At 43.0% G+C, this 18,949-nt stretch overlaps 1 protein-coding gene across 1 annotated transcript in view; it reads left to right on the top strand.

Annotated features, from left to right (window-relative positions):
* Positions 1-1,590, top strand: part of LOC145350706 (dynein light chain Tctex-type 1-like) — a 28,727-nt gene extending 27,137 nt beyond the window's left edge. Inside the window, exon 5 of the mRNA XM_080199911.1 lies at positions 1,259-1,590. Coding sequence (XP_080056037.1) covers positions 1,259-1,329 — 71 coding nt within the window. The 3' untranslated portion in view covers positions 1,330-1,590. The remainder of the gene's footprint in view (positions 1-1,258) is intronic.
* Positions 1,591-18,949: the final 17,359 nt, after the last annotated feature.

Here is an 18,949-nt window from a genome sequence, read left to right as displayed (position 1 = left end):
GTTCTATGTCTGGGTCGCACCGATTCGTGATTGGTGAACACGGAGGTAAAGGAGGAAGTGCTGGTAAAGTCGGGCATCCAGCCCATTCAATTTAAGTGTATTCAAATGCGCAGTCCCAATCGTGGCCATTTTTCGCACCCGAAAACGGACGCAACTTGATGGTAAAATCGGGCCCTGTGAGTCTAACATGCAAACTCCACACAGTCAGTGACCTGAGGCCAGAATTGAACTCCAGTCCCTGGCACTATGAGGCAATGGTGCTAACCCTCCGTTGTGCAACCATGCTGCCCTATTATTATCTTCAAACTGAACTCTATTGTTCAAAGAAACTATCCTAACAAAATTCCATAAACTCACCTTCAAGTCAATTTTATTTGTCCAATCTGTATGAAGACTAAAATTATTGCACGTATATTTCTTGCAGATTACCTTTATTTCTTGATTTTTATTTTGTCCAACTGTTGGGAGGCCCATACACTATTCTTGTTAGTTACATCATTAGCTACCTTTTTCTTATCTCCATGCAAACTGATTCTAAATCTTGACCTTCCAAGCCAAGAAAATTTCTCGTCACTGAACAGATCTTATTGAAGTGTCAGATACCCTTGTATATTCAGTTCCCAGCCTTGGTCAGTTTGTAACCATGCCTGTGTAATGCTCATCATTTCATACTCATTCATCTCTATTTGTGCCATCAGTTCAGCTATCTTATTATGAATGCTACAGGACGTCTTTCAGAAACCCACTAGGAAAATGTGCAAACTCTATACAGTGTCCCAAGACCGGAATTGAACTGGGTCCCTGGCGCTGAGAGGCAACGTTGCTAACCACACTTCGCTCCCCAATCATATCCAGTTTTGTATGAAAACCTCCAGATTGGCTTTAGCATATCCAACTTGTGATAAGCTTTGATATTCTTTATTGATATTCACTTCTTTAATCATTGAAATGTGGGTTGAAGTTACAGCACTTGGAAAAGAGTTCACTGCCAAAGTGCTAATGGATGAGAATCTGACCTAATACCAATTGCTTGCCTGTAGAATATGGAAGAAGAGCAAATCCAGAATTACTTCCCAATTACATGGTAATAAGGCCAAGAGCCAAATCTAGACAGACTCCGTTCTGAGATTGCTCTTGCTGAATTAGAACGATGAAAATACAAATTCTTCTACATGTCAAATTGACAAGTATGTGCAATTTAAAATAGAACTAATGTTCCTTATGTTGAAAGGATTTTTTACACCCTTACTGCTTTCAGGAAGCTGCACTGTGAGATGGGAGAATAAGACCATGTTTTGTACAGTCAGTGTCTTTGGGCTATGCATCTGAAGGTTATACTGCTGCCAAACTTCATCCTCAACTTACATGGCCTTCAAATGGAAGATGTACTTCAAATATAACACCTGATTCCTGCCTTTTATTGTTAAATGATATCCTCAGTCAACTTAAACTAGTCTGCACATGTTCCTTTATTATCTCAGCTTCAATATTGTGAAGTTTTATGATTTTAACATAACAGCATAGATTAAACTAATGCTAAAAAAAAATGCAACTTTGACTTATTTTCATGTAAAGTTGTTTTAGTGTTGATGTTTTTAAATAAATGCAAAATGTTTAATTCACACCTGTTCTATATTATTCATGTTTTGGTACAGTTGGACTACTTGCAGTCTGGGAATGTTGAAAATTGCTTTGTTTACTAACATAGCTAAGCTTATAAATCTTTGAATATAAAATTAAAGTTAATTCTCATGTAGTTACAATACGATATGTTCTTAACAAGAGAAATTGCTCATTTAAATTAGGTGTTGGATTGAATCACGATCTGCTGGTATAATTTAAAGTCTACAAATATCTGATGGAGCAGAGTTTAATACAAAAGGCAGGATCTGGCTAAGGTAGACTGGGAACTGCTACTAGTGGGAAAATCTATAGAAGAGCAGTGAGGGGCATTCAAAAAGAAAATGAAGAGGGTACAAGCCCAACATGTTCCTTCGAGGGTGATAGGAAGGAGTTACAAGCCCCGAGAACCATGGATGACCAGAGATATTCAGGATAAGATGAGAAGGAAGTGGCTCCAGAAATAGCGGATGCATTGATAGTCATCTTCCAGGATTCTAGAGGCACTGGAACAATCCCTGCAAATGGGGGGGGGGTAGCTAATGTCACTCCAATATTCTAAAAAGGAGGCAGAGAGAAAACAGGGAATTATAGACCAGTAAGCTTAACATCAGTAGTGGGGAAAATTCTCCAATCCACTTGATAGCAGAGCATTCAGAAAGCAGTGGCAGGATCAGACAGAGTCAGCATGGATTTATGAAGGGAAAATCATGCTTGACAAATCTATTGGAAATCTTTGAAGATGTAACTAGTAGGGTTGACAAAGAGGAAACCAGTCCTTTGGGTATATTTGGACTTTCAGAACAAAGCCCTGTGTAAGAGATTATTGTGCAAGATTATAGCGCATGGGATTGGGATAAGTATATTGAGATGGATAGAAAACTGGTTGGCCATGAGGAAAAAAAGAGTAGAAATTAATGGATGCTTTTCAGATTGGCGGGCAGTAACTAGCTTGATTGAACACGAGAAGCATTTTTATTGACTTTGGAATTGGTTTCAAACTGGTCCTAACAATATTTGTGTTTTTTTTGGGAAAAAAATGATTCCTTCGCAAAGTGCTCATCTCCTTAACAAGATAGGTGTTTTCATGGATGTAGCAGTTGTTTTCAAAGTGGTTCAAACAATGTTTGACTCATTTTTGAAAAAGTATTGATTTTGAAGAAAGTGGATCTTTCTGGCCATTCAGGTCGGCAGGATTTTCTGGTTTGATTATGTACCCACGTCATGGGGTTCCCGATTGCGTCGGGTGGAGTCAATGGGAAATCCTTTTGATAGTGGTTCTAAAACATAAATGGATTTTTTTTTTGATTGGCAGTCGGTGACAAGTGGGATTCTGTGAGAAACGCAGCTCACAGTCAAACAATTTAGTCGAGTCAAGTTCCGAAGGAGCAAGATATTTTATTTAACGTTCTTGCAAGACCGGGTGTCCAATAAAATACGCACACCTTACATCGAGTTTAAGCAGGCTTTTTATACTATTTTTACAAGCATGTTAATCAATTACACAATACATTGTTCTCCCCTAATTGGTGGTCCCTATCCCATTTATGTGTTGTCATTCCCCTATTGGCTCAAGGTGCCCCTAGCCACAGGCTGTGCTGTATGTTGGCTCATGTCCCAAGCCCCTCTGCTCCCCTCTAACCATATTTTCCTGTTATTGCAAGAGTGCATATCGTAGGGTTGTTTCAATATCCTTACTTGATTAGTTCTCATGAGATTCATCCGTCTTATCAATGTTCCCTGGAGAACTGTTAACAAGTCCAGTTCAGACCGACTGTATCCAGTCTTCTGCTAACTTAATCGCTGATGTCCCTACTATCTCAGTGACCTTTATCCCCCTGTAGTTAGAAAATATATTCAGTTGCAGAAACAACACATCTTGCTTACCATTTGTTTCACAATCTGGACATTTTACATTCCTACAAGATGCAATGTACATGTCTTACTTCACACTGCACGTCAGGTGTTATCCCTACACAATAGGCAGTTTCTTCACTGTCCTTGACTATAGTTCTGTCTAGCCTCAGCAACTTTCATACCCTGTATTAGTGATTAAAACCACAGTTGTTCCCATAATGTGGGTTGGCAATACGTAGGTTTCTGTCCTGCTTAGTTTGTTCTCATGAGAAAACATTCATTCCCCCTCATCCTTGCTCCATCCTGTGTTGTTTAAACTATGTCTGTTTGCTGTTGTATAGTTACAAGATCCTAGTTCTATTTCTTCAATCATAATTTTATGTTTACCAGATTTTATATTCATCTCTAACAATTCTCCCTATTCCTTTATACTAATTTGTGGTGAACATACTTCTTTATGCTTCGAATTCTTGGAGCATTTTCTCTATTTTCCCCTCTAACCCGTCCTTTTCGTTTCCAAATTCCAATAAGTTCATCTTTTCCCCGTGGTCTACAACTGACATTTTCTTGGTTAGTGTTGTCTCTATAAGTTGCTGGGCTAGACCTCTCACACAAGGAATTATGCAACATCCTACCGTTACCAGTACTCCTGCCACAATCGCCAAGGAAGTTAATATAGACATTACCATCCCTTTCCATTTTCCAAACCATGACTCCAACCAGTTAGTGAGCATGTTGTCTGCCCCAGAATTTTCTGCTATTTCGTCTGCCAGTGTTGTTAATCCCTGTAATGCTTGTGTTATTGAGCCATCAGGAGCCGTATTATTTGGGATGAATGTACAGCACCGTCCTCCCAACACACACTTTTTTCTGCTAATATCATGTCTAACGCCATTCGATTTCCCCATGCCATTCTACTAGTGGCGTCTAGTTGCTCAGCCAATTCCTGGATAGCATCTCTGGTATAATTAATGAACCTCTGTTGGTTATAATATATATAACTTATCCAATCCACATTCTTATTAATGGTTACCCACCAAGGCAGAGACTCAAATCCAGCTGCAATCTGACTCCTAGCTTTGAATTCATCAGGGATTCCTCTGGGTACTCCTATGGGATACAGGTATATTTTCTCATCAAAAGAGGTTCCCATTACAGACCTCTTGTTTTTTTTTAATTGTCTTGGATCTTTCAAATGCCAGGGTAAATGGTATAGCCAATTGGACAATTGCACATGTACCCTTCCACTGGGGGGGGGGCAGAGTTGGTCTCAGTACCCTTCCCCCACAATACCACCATAAATCTGCCCTAGGGACATTTAGTGATGAATAGTTCCCTCCCGTCCCATCTTCCGTGATGCTTCTGGTCTCTGGGCATGATTCTAACTCCCCCACGTTATGAGTTAACCCCACCCCTTGTTGGTTCACACATGAAGTGTGATTCACAACGGCGGCGAGAAACTGAGGAGGAGTTTTCAAGTTTTTTATTTCCACGGAAGGGAACATTAGGGATAAAGATGTGCAGTTGGGGTTGCCCCATGCTTCTTTTTCTTGATTATAGGGCCAACATACATTCCATACCCCCTCCGTCGTGTCTCCATTCTAGGGGAAAGGGTACTATTTGAGCCATCGGCCTTCCGGATGCACAGGCATAGCAATTGCTTTTATTTAAACTTTTTACAGTGTATTTAACCCATTCTACCCAGGCATTAGTATCCTCATATCCAGTCTCTATTCCCAGGGTTTGTTTCAGATCTTTTACCTCTACTATTTTTACCACCCCCGGGTCGAGGTGAGAAACCCCTTCCTCTTGGGTGGGTTGTTCCAGATTTTTATCCACATTGATTCGAAAACAACACCTCAGTATACTATTTTTCCCTTCACTCTTTGATTCCGAATACCGCCTGACGTAATTGTTGGTGAAGGATTCCCCCCCCCGCCCGCCCCCGACTCCTCCTAATATCCCAGTCTCATTTATCATATAACTTTTTAACGGTTCAATCCACTTGGTTCCCTTTATCGTTATATATATAGGGTTACATTTCTTGTCCAGGCATTCTGGTCCTGGTTTCATACGTTTCTGATGCAGGGATATTATGGGAGGGCGTTCACCCTTAGGCTATTTTCCTTTCACATAATATTGTAGAGATTCGATCGAGTACTGTCATTGACTTTCCACATCCCCACAAGGCACCAGGAAACATAGGTCAGTCTCTATTACTTGTGGTGTAGGGAGATCTGGGATTGTAATTGTAAATATAGGGGTACTGCTAGCCTCCATTATTTCATCAGGGGTATCTCCATATAAGCTCGTAAAGGCTCCCTGGATTATGAGGAGAGTTAGAAATACTGACCAATCTCTTCGACCCATTTTAACTTGTCAGGGGAGAACACAGTTATAAACAATTCTCTTTCCCGCGCTTGCGTCGCTACTAATCAGTTAATTATTTAAAGTCTCTTAAACTTCAGCTTCAAAAGTTCTTTAGTAGGCTCAACAGCCCACGTTGTAGAATTGTCCGGGGGTTTTACCGGTCCCTTGATTCTCGTGTGGTGCGTCCACTCCTTCTCAGCAGTCCTGATTGCTGTCTCAGTTGTTTGGAGTGCTTGATATGGTCCTTCCCGTTCTGGTTGCAGTTTGGTTTCTTTCCATAACTTTACCAGGACCCAATCTCCCGGTTGGATCGCATGCACCGTGAAGTTGAGGGGTGGAGTTTGTGATAACAGTCCTTGTTTCCTAAAGGAGGATATAGAGGAGGACAGGCCCAGTATATATTTCTTTACAAACTGATCATTCATTTCAGGAATCGGTAATTCCCCAGCTGTCCCCATATAAGGTAATCCAAACATCATTTCGTAGGCCGATAAACCCAAATCTTTTCGGGGTGCCAATAGCACAAGAGCGCTATTGGTAAGCACTTAGTCCAGGGGAGTTTCGTTTCCAATATCAATTTAGACAAGTGTTTCTTAAGGGCTTGGTTTATACGTTCCACACGCCTGGAGGACAGTGGATGCCAGGGTGTGTGAAAATTCCATGATATTCCTAATTCTTTCATTATCCCCGAAGTACCTTTGACGTGAAATGGCTTCCTTGATCAGAATCTACATTCTCTACTAAACCATATCGAGGCACTATCTGCTCAAGTGTAACTTTAGAGACTCCTCCTAAGGTTGCTGATGCCATGGGATATGCCTCCACCCATCCAGTTAAATGGTCAACTAGGACTAAGACGTATTTTAACCTCCCTATTTTAGGCAGTTCAGTAAAATCTACCTGGATACTCTGGAATGGTCTGAGGCCTGGTTCTCTTCCTCCCAACAGGGGTTTTCGCAATGCTTTTCTATTGATCTTTTTGCATATTATGCACCCCCCCACATACCTGTTTTGCTATAGTATAGATGCCTTTGCAGCCATACTTTCTCAATATTATATCGCACATGGCTTGAGCTCCCCAGTGACTTCCCTGGTGCAGACGAGCCATAATTTCCCTCATTATCTGTTTACCATTTCTCTCTCGTCTAGTAGTACCCATTTTCCTTCCTCAGTTTCCCTAGCTCCCATCTCAGTCAGCTCCTCTTTTTCCTTTTCTGTAAAGATTGGATTCACTCCACAGGGCATGAGGGGAATAAGGGCCTGCATCCTGATTGGTTGTGGGTTTAGGGCTGCCTCTCTTGCTATTTCATCGGCTAGCCTGTCCACGGGCATCTCCTTGATCCCTTGGGATATTAAATGTCCCAAATCTAACACCTGTGTCTTTCCTATTTGGACCTTTTCCAGATTTGCCTTTAACCCTTGACCTTCCAAGTGCTTCAAGATCGAGTATAATGCTGTCTAAAGTGAAGTTCCACTTGAGTTTTAGAGGCTATCAAAATATTGTCTATATACTGTAAGATTGTACTCCCTTTTGAGAGTTCCAACTGTTCTAGAAGTTACTCATTGCTTGGTGAAATATGGCCAGGCGATGATGGAATCTAGTCCATGTATATTGCTTATCGCCTACTGTGAAGAAAAACTTATCCTGTGAGTTAAAGTTCAAGGGGATGGACGAGAACTCGTTAGCTATATCTAATACTATAAATACTTTGTGGGACAATGATAATACCAAAATTTGGCATTTGAACTCCAGGGCTGGAGTTTTCCCAGTGACACTAGGATTTGATGTCTTTCCCTGGTGTGAAGGATTTAAATTGGTCAATGGATTATTTACTGTTCCTCTCCTCGTTACCGGAGCAAGGTTACAGACCTTCTCCTCAGCATCAAAGTCACCCCCAGACGCTGTGAGTTTCATGCCAGGGTAGGGAGGTAATGTCCCCCTGCAGTAGTCTTCTAACACTTGGTTTTGTTTCTCTAGTTCCCTTACTCTGAATTCTAATTCCTTAATCTTTTTTATCCTTACTCCACTTCTTAGTGGAAGTGACTACTTGTTCAATTAGTCCAGCTAACTGATGTATTAACAGTACTGCTATTTTCTTTGTTTGGTTTCTCTTTTCTAACTCTCTACTCTGTGATTCTGATGTTTTGATTCTCTCCTTGTCGTCAGCCCATTTTTTTTTTACCCAAGACTGAGATGTGTTCAATTAATCTGGTTTAAACCTGTTTAATTAATTCAAACTAAGAGAATTCCAATTTTCTTAGTTCTGTCTTCTTTTTTTCCAATCATTTCCATTGTTGATCTAGCGGGTGAAATGGATCCCACACCTAGGTCGCTCTTATCAGAGTCCGGTGATACCTGTCAGGGGTAATCAGTGCCCTCCATACCATCACTTACACCCGTGAGCTTACACCCTTAAGCTCACACTATTAAGCCGGCTTTTCCTTCTACTCCGGCGATCACTCAGACAGATTCTTTCTTACTCACATCTGAACATCACATCCCAGGCATCCTTCTCTAGCCTTTACACCCACTTCAAACTCCTGACCTTCGCATAGGGGGGCTACCCCTCTTAACAACTGGTCTAAGGCTGGGTGTAAAGACAGATGCCTCCTTGTCTGTATGTGTTCAGCTCAGACCTCTCACACACTCTCACACTCTTTCATCACAGATGAGCACCTACTGTACTTTGATTCACTCCCTTACATCCGGAGCTCCGGTTGTGGCCATTCAACCGGACCCGTAAACAGATCCCGGGTTTCGGCACCAATTGTTGTAGGTAAAGATACCTCTGAGACTAATTGTGAGTCAAAGTACAGCAGTTTATTTAACAAAAGCCTGATTCATAAAATCCAAAATAAGACTTATTTTTATCACCTTTAAATATCCCCACTAAATTAAGACCCTTGTACATTCTTACAATTCTGGTACAATAAAACAAAACATTCCACAAGAGCACACAACTGGATGTTATCACTTGGAGCACAGATGCACGAAGAAATACTGAAAGCATTCTAATGTGCAATCTACATGATTAATTATTTCTACAGCTCTGCCTTTGTAACCAACACAGGCAAATGCAAAATCAAATCTACTGTGTGCCTAAATGGTTAACTCTCCTTACAACTTTAAGATGCAATGTAATGCCACCTTTCTCACTTGGCAGAACTCAAATCTCTGTCCGATCCCTACGTAATTTATTAAACTTGAAGCAATTCACTTTGATTGGCTATACCTATTACATCATGAGGCTCTCGATTACACAGTTACGCCCTCTCGCTCTCTGTACCATACAGAGTCAGCCTGCGTGTCTCTTTTTAACCCTTTACTGATGGGAGCTCACTGGCCTCTAATAAATTTGACCATGTTTGATTCGGGTGCCTCATGTCATGGCAAATCCCTTTCTCCCTCAAAGTCATATAGTCATGCACAATTCCAAATACATAACCACTGTTAGCGTTCTCCCCGCACCTCAGTAAAAGCCTATGTCAGGGTTACCAGTTCCGCCACTTGTGCTGACATACTTCCCTCTACTCTTCCTGCTCAGACCAATTGTAGGTCCATCCCATTCATGGTGATCCATTGATATACTTCGTGACCCATCCACAAACTCCAGTGCCTCTAGGGGCACCTCCCTTATTCTACTTTCCTCTGCTCCCTCACCTTGTACTAGGTGTTGTTGGACCTCCCCCGCAGCCACTAAATTAACATCATTGTCCGGTGGATTCTGGTTATCCACCAAAGGGGGGTAAGGTGGAGGTAAGAGGTTCAGAACGTCCCATGATGGCGGAGGGGCAGTGGGAGGATCCTTTTCTTTCTCCTTGTTTATTATATCCATAGGATATAATCGATATTCTCCTCCTCCTACCCAGCAACTTGTATAGTCAATTTCTTTCAGGGACGCCGGCTGCTTCTGTCTCACATATATGTTAAAGGTCGGGCAGACCCAATCCTCATCCGAACCGTACTTTGGCCAGAAGGCGGACAGACTTTGGATTGGTTCCTTTACCCAAACAAAACAACAATATTTAATCATAGTTTTCCTATCTTTATCCCTAGTACTAGTGTTATAATCTCAATCTTCCAACATCCGTCCCAAGGGACTTTCTGGAGGGATGTTCCCTGGGGCCCCACCCTTTCTCTGCGGATTCCCGGCACCTTTCCCGGGGGACTTCTTCCTACTACCCCCACTTCCCATGGTTTACCTACCATGACCCGGTCGCCAAGGCAATACTTAAAAGTCAATTTTCTTACCTTGGTCCATGCACAGCGTTGCCCGACCACGACGGTGCCTATTGTCTCCCCCTTACTCGTTCGGAACGACCTTCCTAGGATTCTCAACAGTCAGCTGGCAGAGAGGCCCACCGACGAATACTTGGGACCGTTCAATGAGGAACGGGACGCGTCTTCCCAGTCGGGATGTTAGGATCCCGGACGAGCCCCCAGTTGTGAGAAACGCAGCTCACAGTCAAACAATTTAGTCGAGTCAAGTTCCGAAGGAGCAAGATACTTTATTTAACGTTCTTGCAAGACCGGGTGTCCAATAAAATACGCACACCTTACATCGAGTTTAAGCAGGCTTTTTATACTATTTTTACAAGCATGTTAATCAATTACACAATACATTGTTCTCCCCTAATTGGTGGTCCCTAACCCATTTATGTGTTGTCATTCCCCTATTGGCTCAAGGTGCCCCTAGCCACAGGCTGTGCTGTATGTTGGCTCATGTCCCAAGCCCCTCTGCTCCCCTCTAACCATATATTCATCTCTAACAGTGATCTGTGCTACGACCCCAACTGTTCACCATATATATTAGTGATTTGGAAAAGGGAACTGAATGTATTAACTTGTAGATGATGCAAAGTTGGGGTGGGAGGTAACTGTGAGGAGGATGCAGAGATGCTTCAGCATTTGGACAGGTTGAACGTGTGGGTATCTGCATGATAGACGCAGTATCATGTGGATAAATATGAGATTATCCACTTTGGGAGCAATAATAGGAAGACAGACTATTACTTGAATTGGTGTAAATTGAGAGAAATAGGTACTCAATGGGATCTTGGAGTCCTCGTGCATCAGTCACTGAAAGTCAGCGCACACTGTAAAGGCAGCAAATAGTGTGTTGGCCTTCATAGTGAGGATTTGAGTATAGGAATAGGGAGGTTTTGCTGCGGTTGTATAGGGCATTGGTGAGGCCACACCTAGAGTATTGTGTGCCGTTTTAGTGTCTTTATCTGAAAAAGGATGTCCAAGCTCCAGAGAGAGTACAGCAAAGGTTTACCAGGCTGTTTTCTGGGATGGCAGGTCTGTTGTATGAGAGGAAACTGAGTTGGTCAGGATTATATTCACTGGAATTTAGAAGAGGGAGAGGAGATCTCAAAAAAACTCATAAAATCCTAACAGGGTTTGACAAGGTAGATTCAGAAATATGTCCCAATGGTGGGGTAGTCCAGAGCTAGGGGGTGATAGTTTGAAGATAAGGGGCAAACCTTTTAGAACTGAGGTGAGGAGAAAACTGAGATGAGGTGAATGTGTGGAATTCATTACCATTGTCCTTCGTCACAATGACAAAGTGCACAGAAGGGTGTGTTGTCTGCCTGGTGCTCGGGTCCAGGATGTCGCATCTGGGCTGCAGAGGAACCTGGAGTGGGAGGGTGAGGACCCGGTCGTTGTGGTACATGTGGGTGCCAACGACGTAGGCAAAATGCGAACTGAGGATTTGGGGAGGGAGTATGAAAAGCTGGGAATGGAATTAAAAAGTAGAACCGACAAGGTGGTTATCTCTGGACTACTGCCTGAATCATGTGTAGACGGGCATAGGGTTGTTAAGATTAAGGAAGTGAATGGGTGGCTCAGGGATTGGTGTGGGAGGAATGGGTTTGAATTTATGGGACATTGGCACCAGTATTGGGGTAGGTGGGACCTGTTCAGGTGGGATGGGGTTGGTCTGAACCATGCTGGGACCAGAGTCCTGGCGAATCGTGTAGATAGGACTGTGGATAGGGCTTTAAACTAATTAGGGGGGGTGGAGGGTGCGAGGGTAGGTGACATTACAGGGTCTAAAGTAAAGGAGAGGGTACAGGTACGGGAAGAGGCCAAGGGTGTCCCAATAATAAAGGGAGTAGGGTGCGTGAGTAAGGTTGGTGGCGTTCCGGCAAATAGGGTACAGGTGAAGGCTGGGATGAAGGCACTTTATCTGAATGCACGAAGCATTCGGAATAAAGTGGATGAGCTGGTGGCGCAGATCAGCACAAATGGATATGATCTGGTGGCCATTACAGAGACGTGGCTGCAGGGTGACAGGGACTGGGAGCTGAATGTATAGGGGTATCAAGTGTTTAGGAAGGATAGGCGGGAGGAAAAGGGGGGGCGTAGCTCTGCTGATTAAGGATAGCATCAGGGTGGTAGTAAGGGAAGATATTGGAGCCAAAGAGCAGAAAGGGGAATCATTGTGGGTGGAGATTAGGAACAGCAAAGGGAGGAAGACGCCGGTGGGTGTCGTCTATAGGCCCCCAAATAATGATCTGGAGGTGGGGCAGGCTATTAACGCGCAAATAAATGCGGCGTGCAGGAATGGAACGGCAATAATTATGGGGGATTTCAATCTACATATTGATTGGTCAACCCATGTTGGACGCAGTGGGCTTGAGGAAGAGTTCTTGGAATGCTGCCAGGATAGTTTCCTTGAACAGTGTGTGCTGGAGCCGACGAGGGAGCGAGCTAGCTTGGATCTGGTGTTATGTAATGAGGCAGGTAGAATTAGGGACATTGTGGTGAAGGATCCTCTTGGGAAGAGTGACCATTGTATGGTGGAGTTTCTGCTGCAGATGGAGGAGGAGAAAGTGGGTTCCCGGACACGTGTCCTTTGTTTGAGCAGAGGGGAGTACGATAGGATGAGAGAGGAATTGGCGAATGTTGATTGGGGGAGCACATTGGAAGGTAGGTCTGCTGAGGAACAGTGGAGGATCTTTAAGGAGATCTTTCTTAGTGCTCAGCAGAAATTTATTCCGATGGTTAAAAAGGATCGTGGGAGGAGAGATAATCAGCCGTGGATAAGGAAGGAGGTAAAGGAAAGTATTAAATTAAAAGCGGATGCGTTTAGAGTAGCTAAGAGTAGTGGGCGAGAAGAGGATTGGGAGAGGTTTAAAGATCAACAAAGAATGACGAAGAAGTTGATAAAGAAGGGTAGGATAAACTATGAAGCTGGGCCAGCGCTTAATATAAAAAAGGGTAATAAGAGTTTTTATAAATATATAAAAAGGAAGAGGCTGGCTAGGGTGAATGTTGGACCCTTAGAGGATGAGAGGGGGGATTTAGTGGTAGGGGATGGGGAAATGGCTGAGGCCTTGAATAACTTTTTTGTTTCGGTCTTCACGGAGGAGGACATGAATAGTTTGCCGGGTGTTAGCGATGGAAAGATGGTAGGAGTGGAGGGCCTGAATGACATTATTGTTACTAGAGAGGCAGTGCTCGACAGACTGGAGGGACTGATTGTGGACAAGTCCCCAGGACCGGATGGAATGCATCCAAGGGTTCTGAAAGAAATGGCGGAGGTGATAGTGGATGCCTTGGTGATTATTTTCCAAACGTCACTGGATTCCGGGGAAGTGCCGGAAGATTGGAAAACGGCTAATGTTACGCCGTTGTTTAAGAAGGGTGGCAGGCAAAAGGCAGGGAATTATAGGCCAGTTAGTTTAACGTCTGTTGTAGGTAAAATGTTAGAATCCGTAATCAAGGCGAAAACAGCGAGGCATCTTGAGGAGAATTGTTTGATAGAGCAGACGCAGCACGGTTTCGTTAAGGGGAAGTCGTGTCTGACAAATTTATTGGAGTTCTATGAGGATGTGTCTAGGGCGGTGGATAGAGGAGAGCCGGTGGAGGTGGTGTTTCTTGATTTTCAGAAGGCGTTTGATAAGGTGCCGCACAAGAGACTGTTACAGAAGGTTAGGGGGCATGGAGTTGGGGGTAGGGTGTTAGCGTGGATAGGGGATTGGCTGTCAAATAGGAGGCAGAGAGTGGGGGTCAATGGGTGCTATTCTGATTGGCGGTTGGTGACTAGTGGAGTGCCCCAGGGGTCGGTGCTGGGGCCTCAGCTATTTACCATTTATATAGATGATCTGGAGAAGGGAACCAAGTGTATGGTGTCGAAATTTGCTGATGACACCAAGATTGGTGGAATGGCAAATTGTGCGGAGGGTGTGGAAAGTCTGCAGAAGGATCTAGATAGGCTGGGCGAATGGGCCAGGAACTGGCAAATGGAATTTAATGTTGGCAAGTGTGAAGTTGTCCACTTTGGTAGGAATAATGGTAGGAAGGACTATTACTTACATGATGAAAAACTGCAGCATGCAATGGTGCAGAGGGACCTCGGGGTCCTTGTGCATGAGTCACAAAAACCCAGCCTGCAGGTGCAGCAGGTGGTCAGGAAGGCAAATGGGATGCTGGCCTTCATAGTGAGGGGGATTGAATGTAAAAGTAGGGAGGTCTTGCTGCAACTGTACAGGGCACTGGTGAGGCCGCAGCTGGAGTACTGTGTGCAGTTTTGGTCGCCGCACTTATGCAAGGATATTTTGGCCTTGGAGGGAGTGCAGAGGAGGTTTACTAGGCTGATACCGGAGTTGAGGGGGTTGAGCTATGAGGAGAGGCTGAATAAACTAGGCTTGTACTCGTTAGAGTTTAGAAGAATGAGGGGAGATCTCATTGAGACATATAAGATGATGAATGGGATGGATAGGATAAAGGTGGAGAGGCTCTTCCTGCTCAGAAAGGACAGTAGGACTAGAGGGCACAGCCTCAAGATAAAGGGGGGGGGGGTTGGTTTAGAACAGAGTTGAGGAGGAACTTCTTCACTCAAAGGGTGGTGAATCTCTGGAATTCTCTGCCCGTTGAAGTGGTGGAGGCTGCCTCGCTAAATATATTTAAGACGCGGGTTGATGGGTTTTTGATAAGCGAGGGGATTAAGGGTTATGGGGAGAAGACGGGAATGTGGAACTGAGCCACAACAGATCAGCCATGATCTTATTGAATGGTGGGGCAGGCTCGAAGGGCTAGATGGCCTACTCCTGCTCTTATTTCTTATGTTCTTACTTGAGGCCAAAGTGTCTGATTTCAAGAAATAAGATATAGCTCTTGAGGCTAAAGGGATCAAGGTATATAGGAAGATTCAGGATATTGAATTTGACAGAAACATAGAAAAAAGGAGCAGGAGGCCATTTGGCCCAATGAGCCTGCTTTGCTATTCATTACAACCATGACTGATCATACAACTCAGTAGCCTAATCCTGCTTTTTCCCCATAACCTTTGATCCTATTTGCCCCAAGTGCTATATCCAGCCACCTCTTCAATATATTCAATGTTTTGACGTCAACTACTTCCTGAGGTAATGAATTCCACAAGCTCAACACTCTTTTGGTGACGAAATGTCTCCTCACCTCCGTCCGACATGATCTACCCTGAATTCTCATATTGTGAGCCCTGGTTCTGGCCTCCCCCACTGGCAGGAATAGCCTCCCTGCATCTACTATGTCTAATCCTGTTAGAATGTTATAGGTCTCTGTGAGATATTTCCCCCTTCATTCGCCTAAATTCCAGCAAAAACAATCCTAACCTAGTCAAGCGCTCCTCATACATCACTCCGCCATCCCGGAAATCAGCCTGGTAAACATTCGCTTGCCATCTTTCGAGAGCAAGAGCATCCTTCCTCATAAAAGGAGACCAAAACTGCAAACAATACTCCAGACGTGGCCTCACCAAGGCCCTGTATAATTGCAACAACACATCCCTACTCCTGTACTTGAAACCTCTTGCAAATAAAGCCAACATGCCATTTGACTTCTTTACTACCTGCTGCACCTGCATGCTTACCTTCAGTGACTGGAGCACAAGGACACCCATGTCCCACTGCACACTCCCCTCTCCTAATTTACAGCCATACAGGTAATAATCTGCCTTCTTGTTTTTCCTTCCAAAGTGAATAACCTCACATTTATCCAAATTATACTGCATCTGCCATTGATTTGCCCCCTCACCCAACCTGTCCAAATGAAGGATCTCTGCATTTGCATCTGCATCACAGTTCACCCTCCCACCCAACTTGGTATCATCTACAAACTTTGTGATGTTATATCTTGTTCTCTCATCCAAATCATTTATGTTGTGAACAACTGGGGTCCCTGTGGCACCCTGCCTGCCAATTTGAAAAGGACCCATTAATTCTACTCTTTGTTTCCTCTCTGCCAACCAATTTTCTATCCATCTCAATACACTTGCCCCAATCCCCTGCGCTTTAACCTTGCATATAATCTTTGTGTGGGACCTGCTTTCTGAAAGTCCAAATATACCATATTGACTGGCTCCCCCTTGTCAACTCTACTAGCTACATCTTCAAAGAATTCCAAAAGATTTGTTAAGCATGATTTTCCCTTCATAAATCCATGCTATGTCTGATCCCACCACTGCTTTCTGAATGCTCTGCTATAAAGTCCTTGATAATGGATTTGAGAATTTTCCCCACTACCGATTTTAAGCTTACTGGTCTACAATTCCCTGTTTTCTTTCTACTCCCTTTTTGAATATTGGAGTGACATTAGCTACCCTCCAATCTGCAGGGACTGTTCCAGAGACTCTAGAATCCTGAAAGATGACCACTGATGCATCCACAATTTCTAGAGCCACTTCCTTAAGTACTCTCGATGTATCCTGGGGATTTATTCATCTTCAATCCCATCAATTTTCCCAGCACCATTTTGCTACTAATATTGATCTCCCTCAGTTTTCCCTCTTACTAAATCTTGCATTCTCCAACATTTCTGATGATCAGTCAAGATCAAGACGAATGGTGGAATAGGCTTGAAGGGCCAGATGGCTTCCTCCTGCTTCAAGTTTCTGTGACCAGAGTATCCTGTCAGCAGCCAATAATTGATTGCCTCCTGCTTTCAAGAGAAATTCCATTGTGAAGTCTGTCGACCCCATCCCAAATCTCAAAACAAGAAGCATTTTAAATGCGGGTGGTTTCAAAGTGGATGTGATATTTCACTACCCCTTGCAAAATATTAATTTGGCAGCCAAAGCGCTTATCTCAATGAGCTAAGTACTATTAATGAGGAATTACTTGTTTTCAGTGCATTGCCAAGAATATTTTACACTTGTTTCAAAACTTCTGATGGTCAAAGAGCTCAATTCAACATGAGAAGCATTTTTAGTGATTTTGGAGTTGTATTCAAATCAGTTCTAACAATCTGAGTCATTTTTGCAAAAAGATGTTTTCCTGAGAAATTCCCGACTTCAACAAAGTATTTTTATAGAATCTCGACAGTGCAGAAAGAGACCATTCAACCCATCAAGCTTGCCCAACAATAATTTTGTAACCATAGTACTTAACTCAATGAGCTTATTTTTAGCACAATTTTGAGTATATTTTACTGTTGTTAGCAAACTATTTTGCTTTATGGGTCAAAGTGCTTATGTCAACATAAGAAGCATTTTTTAGATTTTTCAGTTGTGTTCACAGTGATTTTAATATTCGAGTCTTTTTTGGAAAAACATTTGTTCCTGCCGAGTGCTTATCTCAATGAGTTAAGTAATTTAAGTAATCTTGCAATTGTTTTCAGGCTATGTTTTAACAATGTTTCTGTCATTTTGGAAAAATATTGTTTTCATGGCAAAGTGCTTATCCCAATAAGGTTATTCTGTTTCCAAAGTTGTTGTAATATTTTGTTATAGCTTGCCAAATATTAATTTTGTAGACAAAATGCTATCTCACAGAGGTATGCATTTTAAAACATTTTGCAAATGTTTTCAAAGTGGTTGTAATAAACTACCTCAAATACTAGCACCAGAAAACATTAGAAATGCTCAAAAGGTCAGGCAATATCTATGTAGACAAAGAGCTAATGGCCACATTTAGAATAAGTTGGGTTAAGGGTGCAGGCAGCCCATCTATGTGCAAAATCCTTGCTGGCTTGTGTAGGAGGCAGGCAATTTAAACCCCCACTGCACAATTTTAGTGGAGTCAGGCCCCTTCGATAAGCAGATGTGGTCCACAGCCTCTGAGAGGAGTTGCACACCATATTGCCAAGTGGGAAACCAAAAGAAAGTAATCTGCTCCTGGAATTCTTTAATGACAGGCTTCCAAATACAAAAAAACACTTTATTTCAGTTTCAATACATAGATGTTCTATTTTAAGTTATATGTGGTCTTACTACAATATATGATTTTGGGCTCTGTTCTTCAAAATAAGGGGGGCAATTCTGCCAGCCCACTGCACTACTCGAGCAGTGCAAGCGGGCTGGGGGACATTAATGGTGGCTATTTCACAGGCTTCCTGTTGGGTGTCATGTCCTCCGTGCATCTCTGGCACTAAGTTTATTCACGTAATTAGGTCCACCCCAGAAATCGGCACAGAGCTGATTACAATATGAAAATCTTCATTTCTACACCATTACCGGGCCTGGAGACCTCAGGCCCAGGCCTGCTACCATCTCCCCCCAGGGCTCATATCCCTGTAAGTGGAGGTGGGCATTCTAGTTTGCCAGCCTTGCCATCTATCTGTCTCCTTTGCAGTCTTGTGCTTGTCTTTGGAGGCAGTGGGTCTTGACTTCATCCTATCCCCGCCATAAAAATATAGCATGAGGACCATTTTAAAAGGAAACAGCTTCCTGAGCTGACATTCCACTTCCTCCCCAAAAATCCAGCCCAAAGTCATTGATCCTTCATCAGAATCAGTTCTGAAACTTTAATTCTATTTCTCTCTGAATGCTGCCTGACCTGCTGGGTACTTTCAGCATTTTCTGTTTTTATTTTAGATTTCCAGCATCTGCACTACTTTGCTTTTGTGTTGGTGTTCATTTATCATTTAAAAGTTTAAGAGTGTTGCCATATTTGTATCATAAGTGTTGCTGCTTCCAAGATACTTGATTGATTGCGAAGTGTTTTTGGATGTCCTAAAGAGGGAAAAGGTGCTTTATAAATGTAAACCTTTTCTTTCTGAGGACATAGATCAAGAATCATTAAATTCATATCATTTGCATTGCACGTCTTAATTCCCATGATTGTACTATACCAACATTAGGGGACACTCAATATCTCACATTTAAATATAATG

The sequence above is a fragment of the Carcharhinus amblyrhynchos genome, chromosome 12, assembly GCF_965287045.1.
Source record: "Carcharhinus amblyrhynchos chromosome 12, sCarAmb.v2.hapA, whole genome shotgun sequence".
In the NCBI taxonomy this organism is placed as follows: domain Eukaryota; kingdom Metazoa; phylum Chordata; class Chondrichthyes; order Carcharhiniformes; family Carcharhinidae; genus Carcharhinus; species Carcharhinus amblyrhynchos.
The sequence above is the reverse complement of the archived record's forward strand: the minus strand, read 5'-3'. Positions and strand labels throughout refer to the sequence as shown.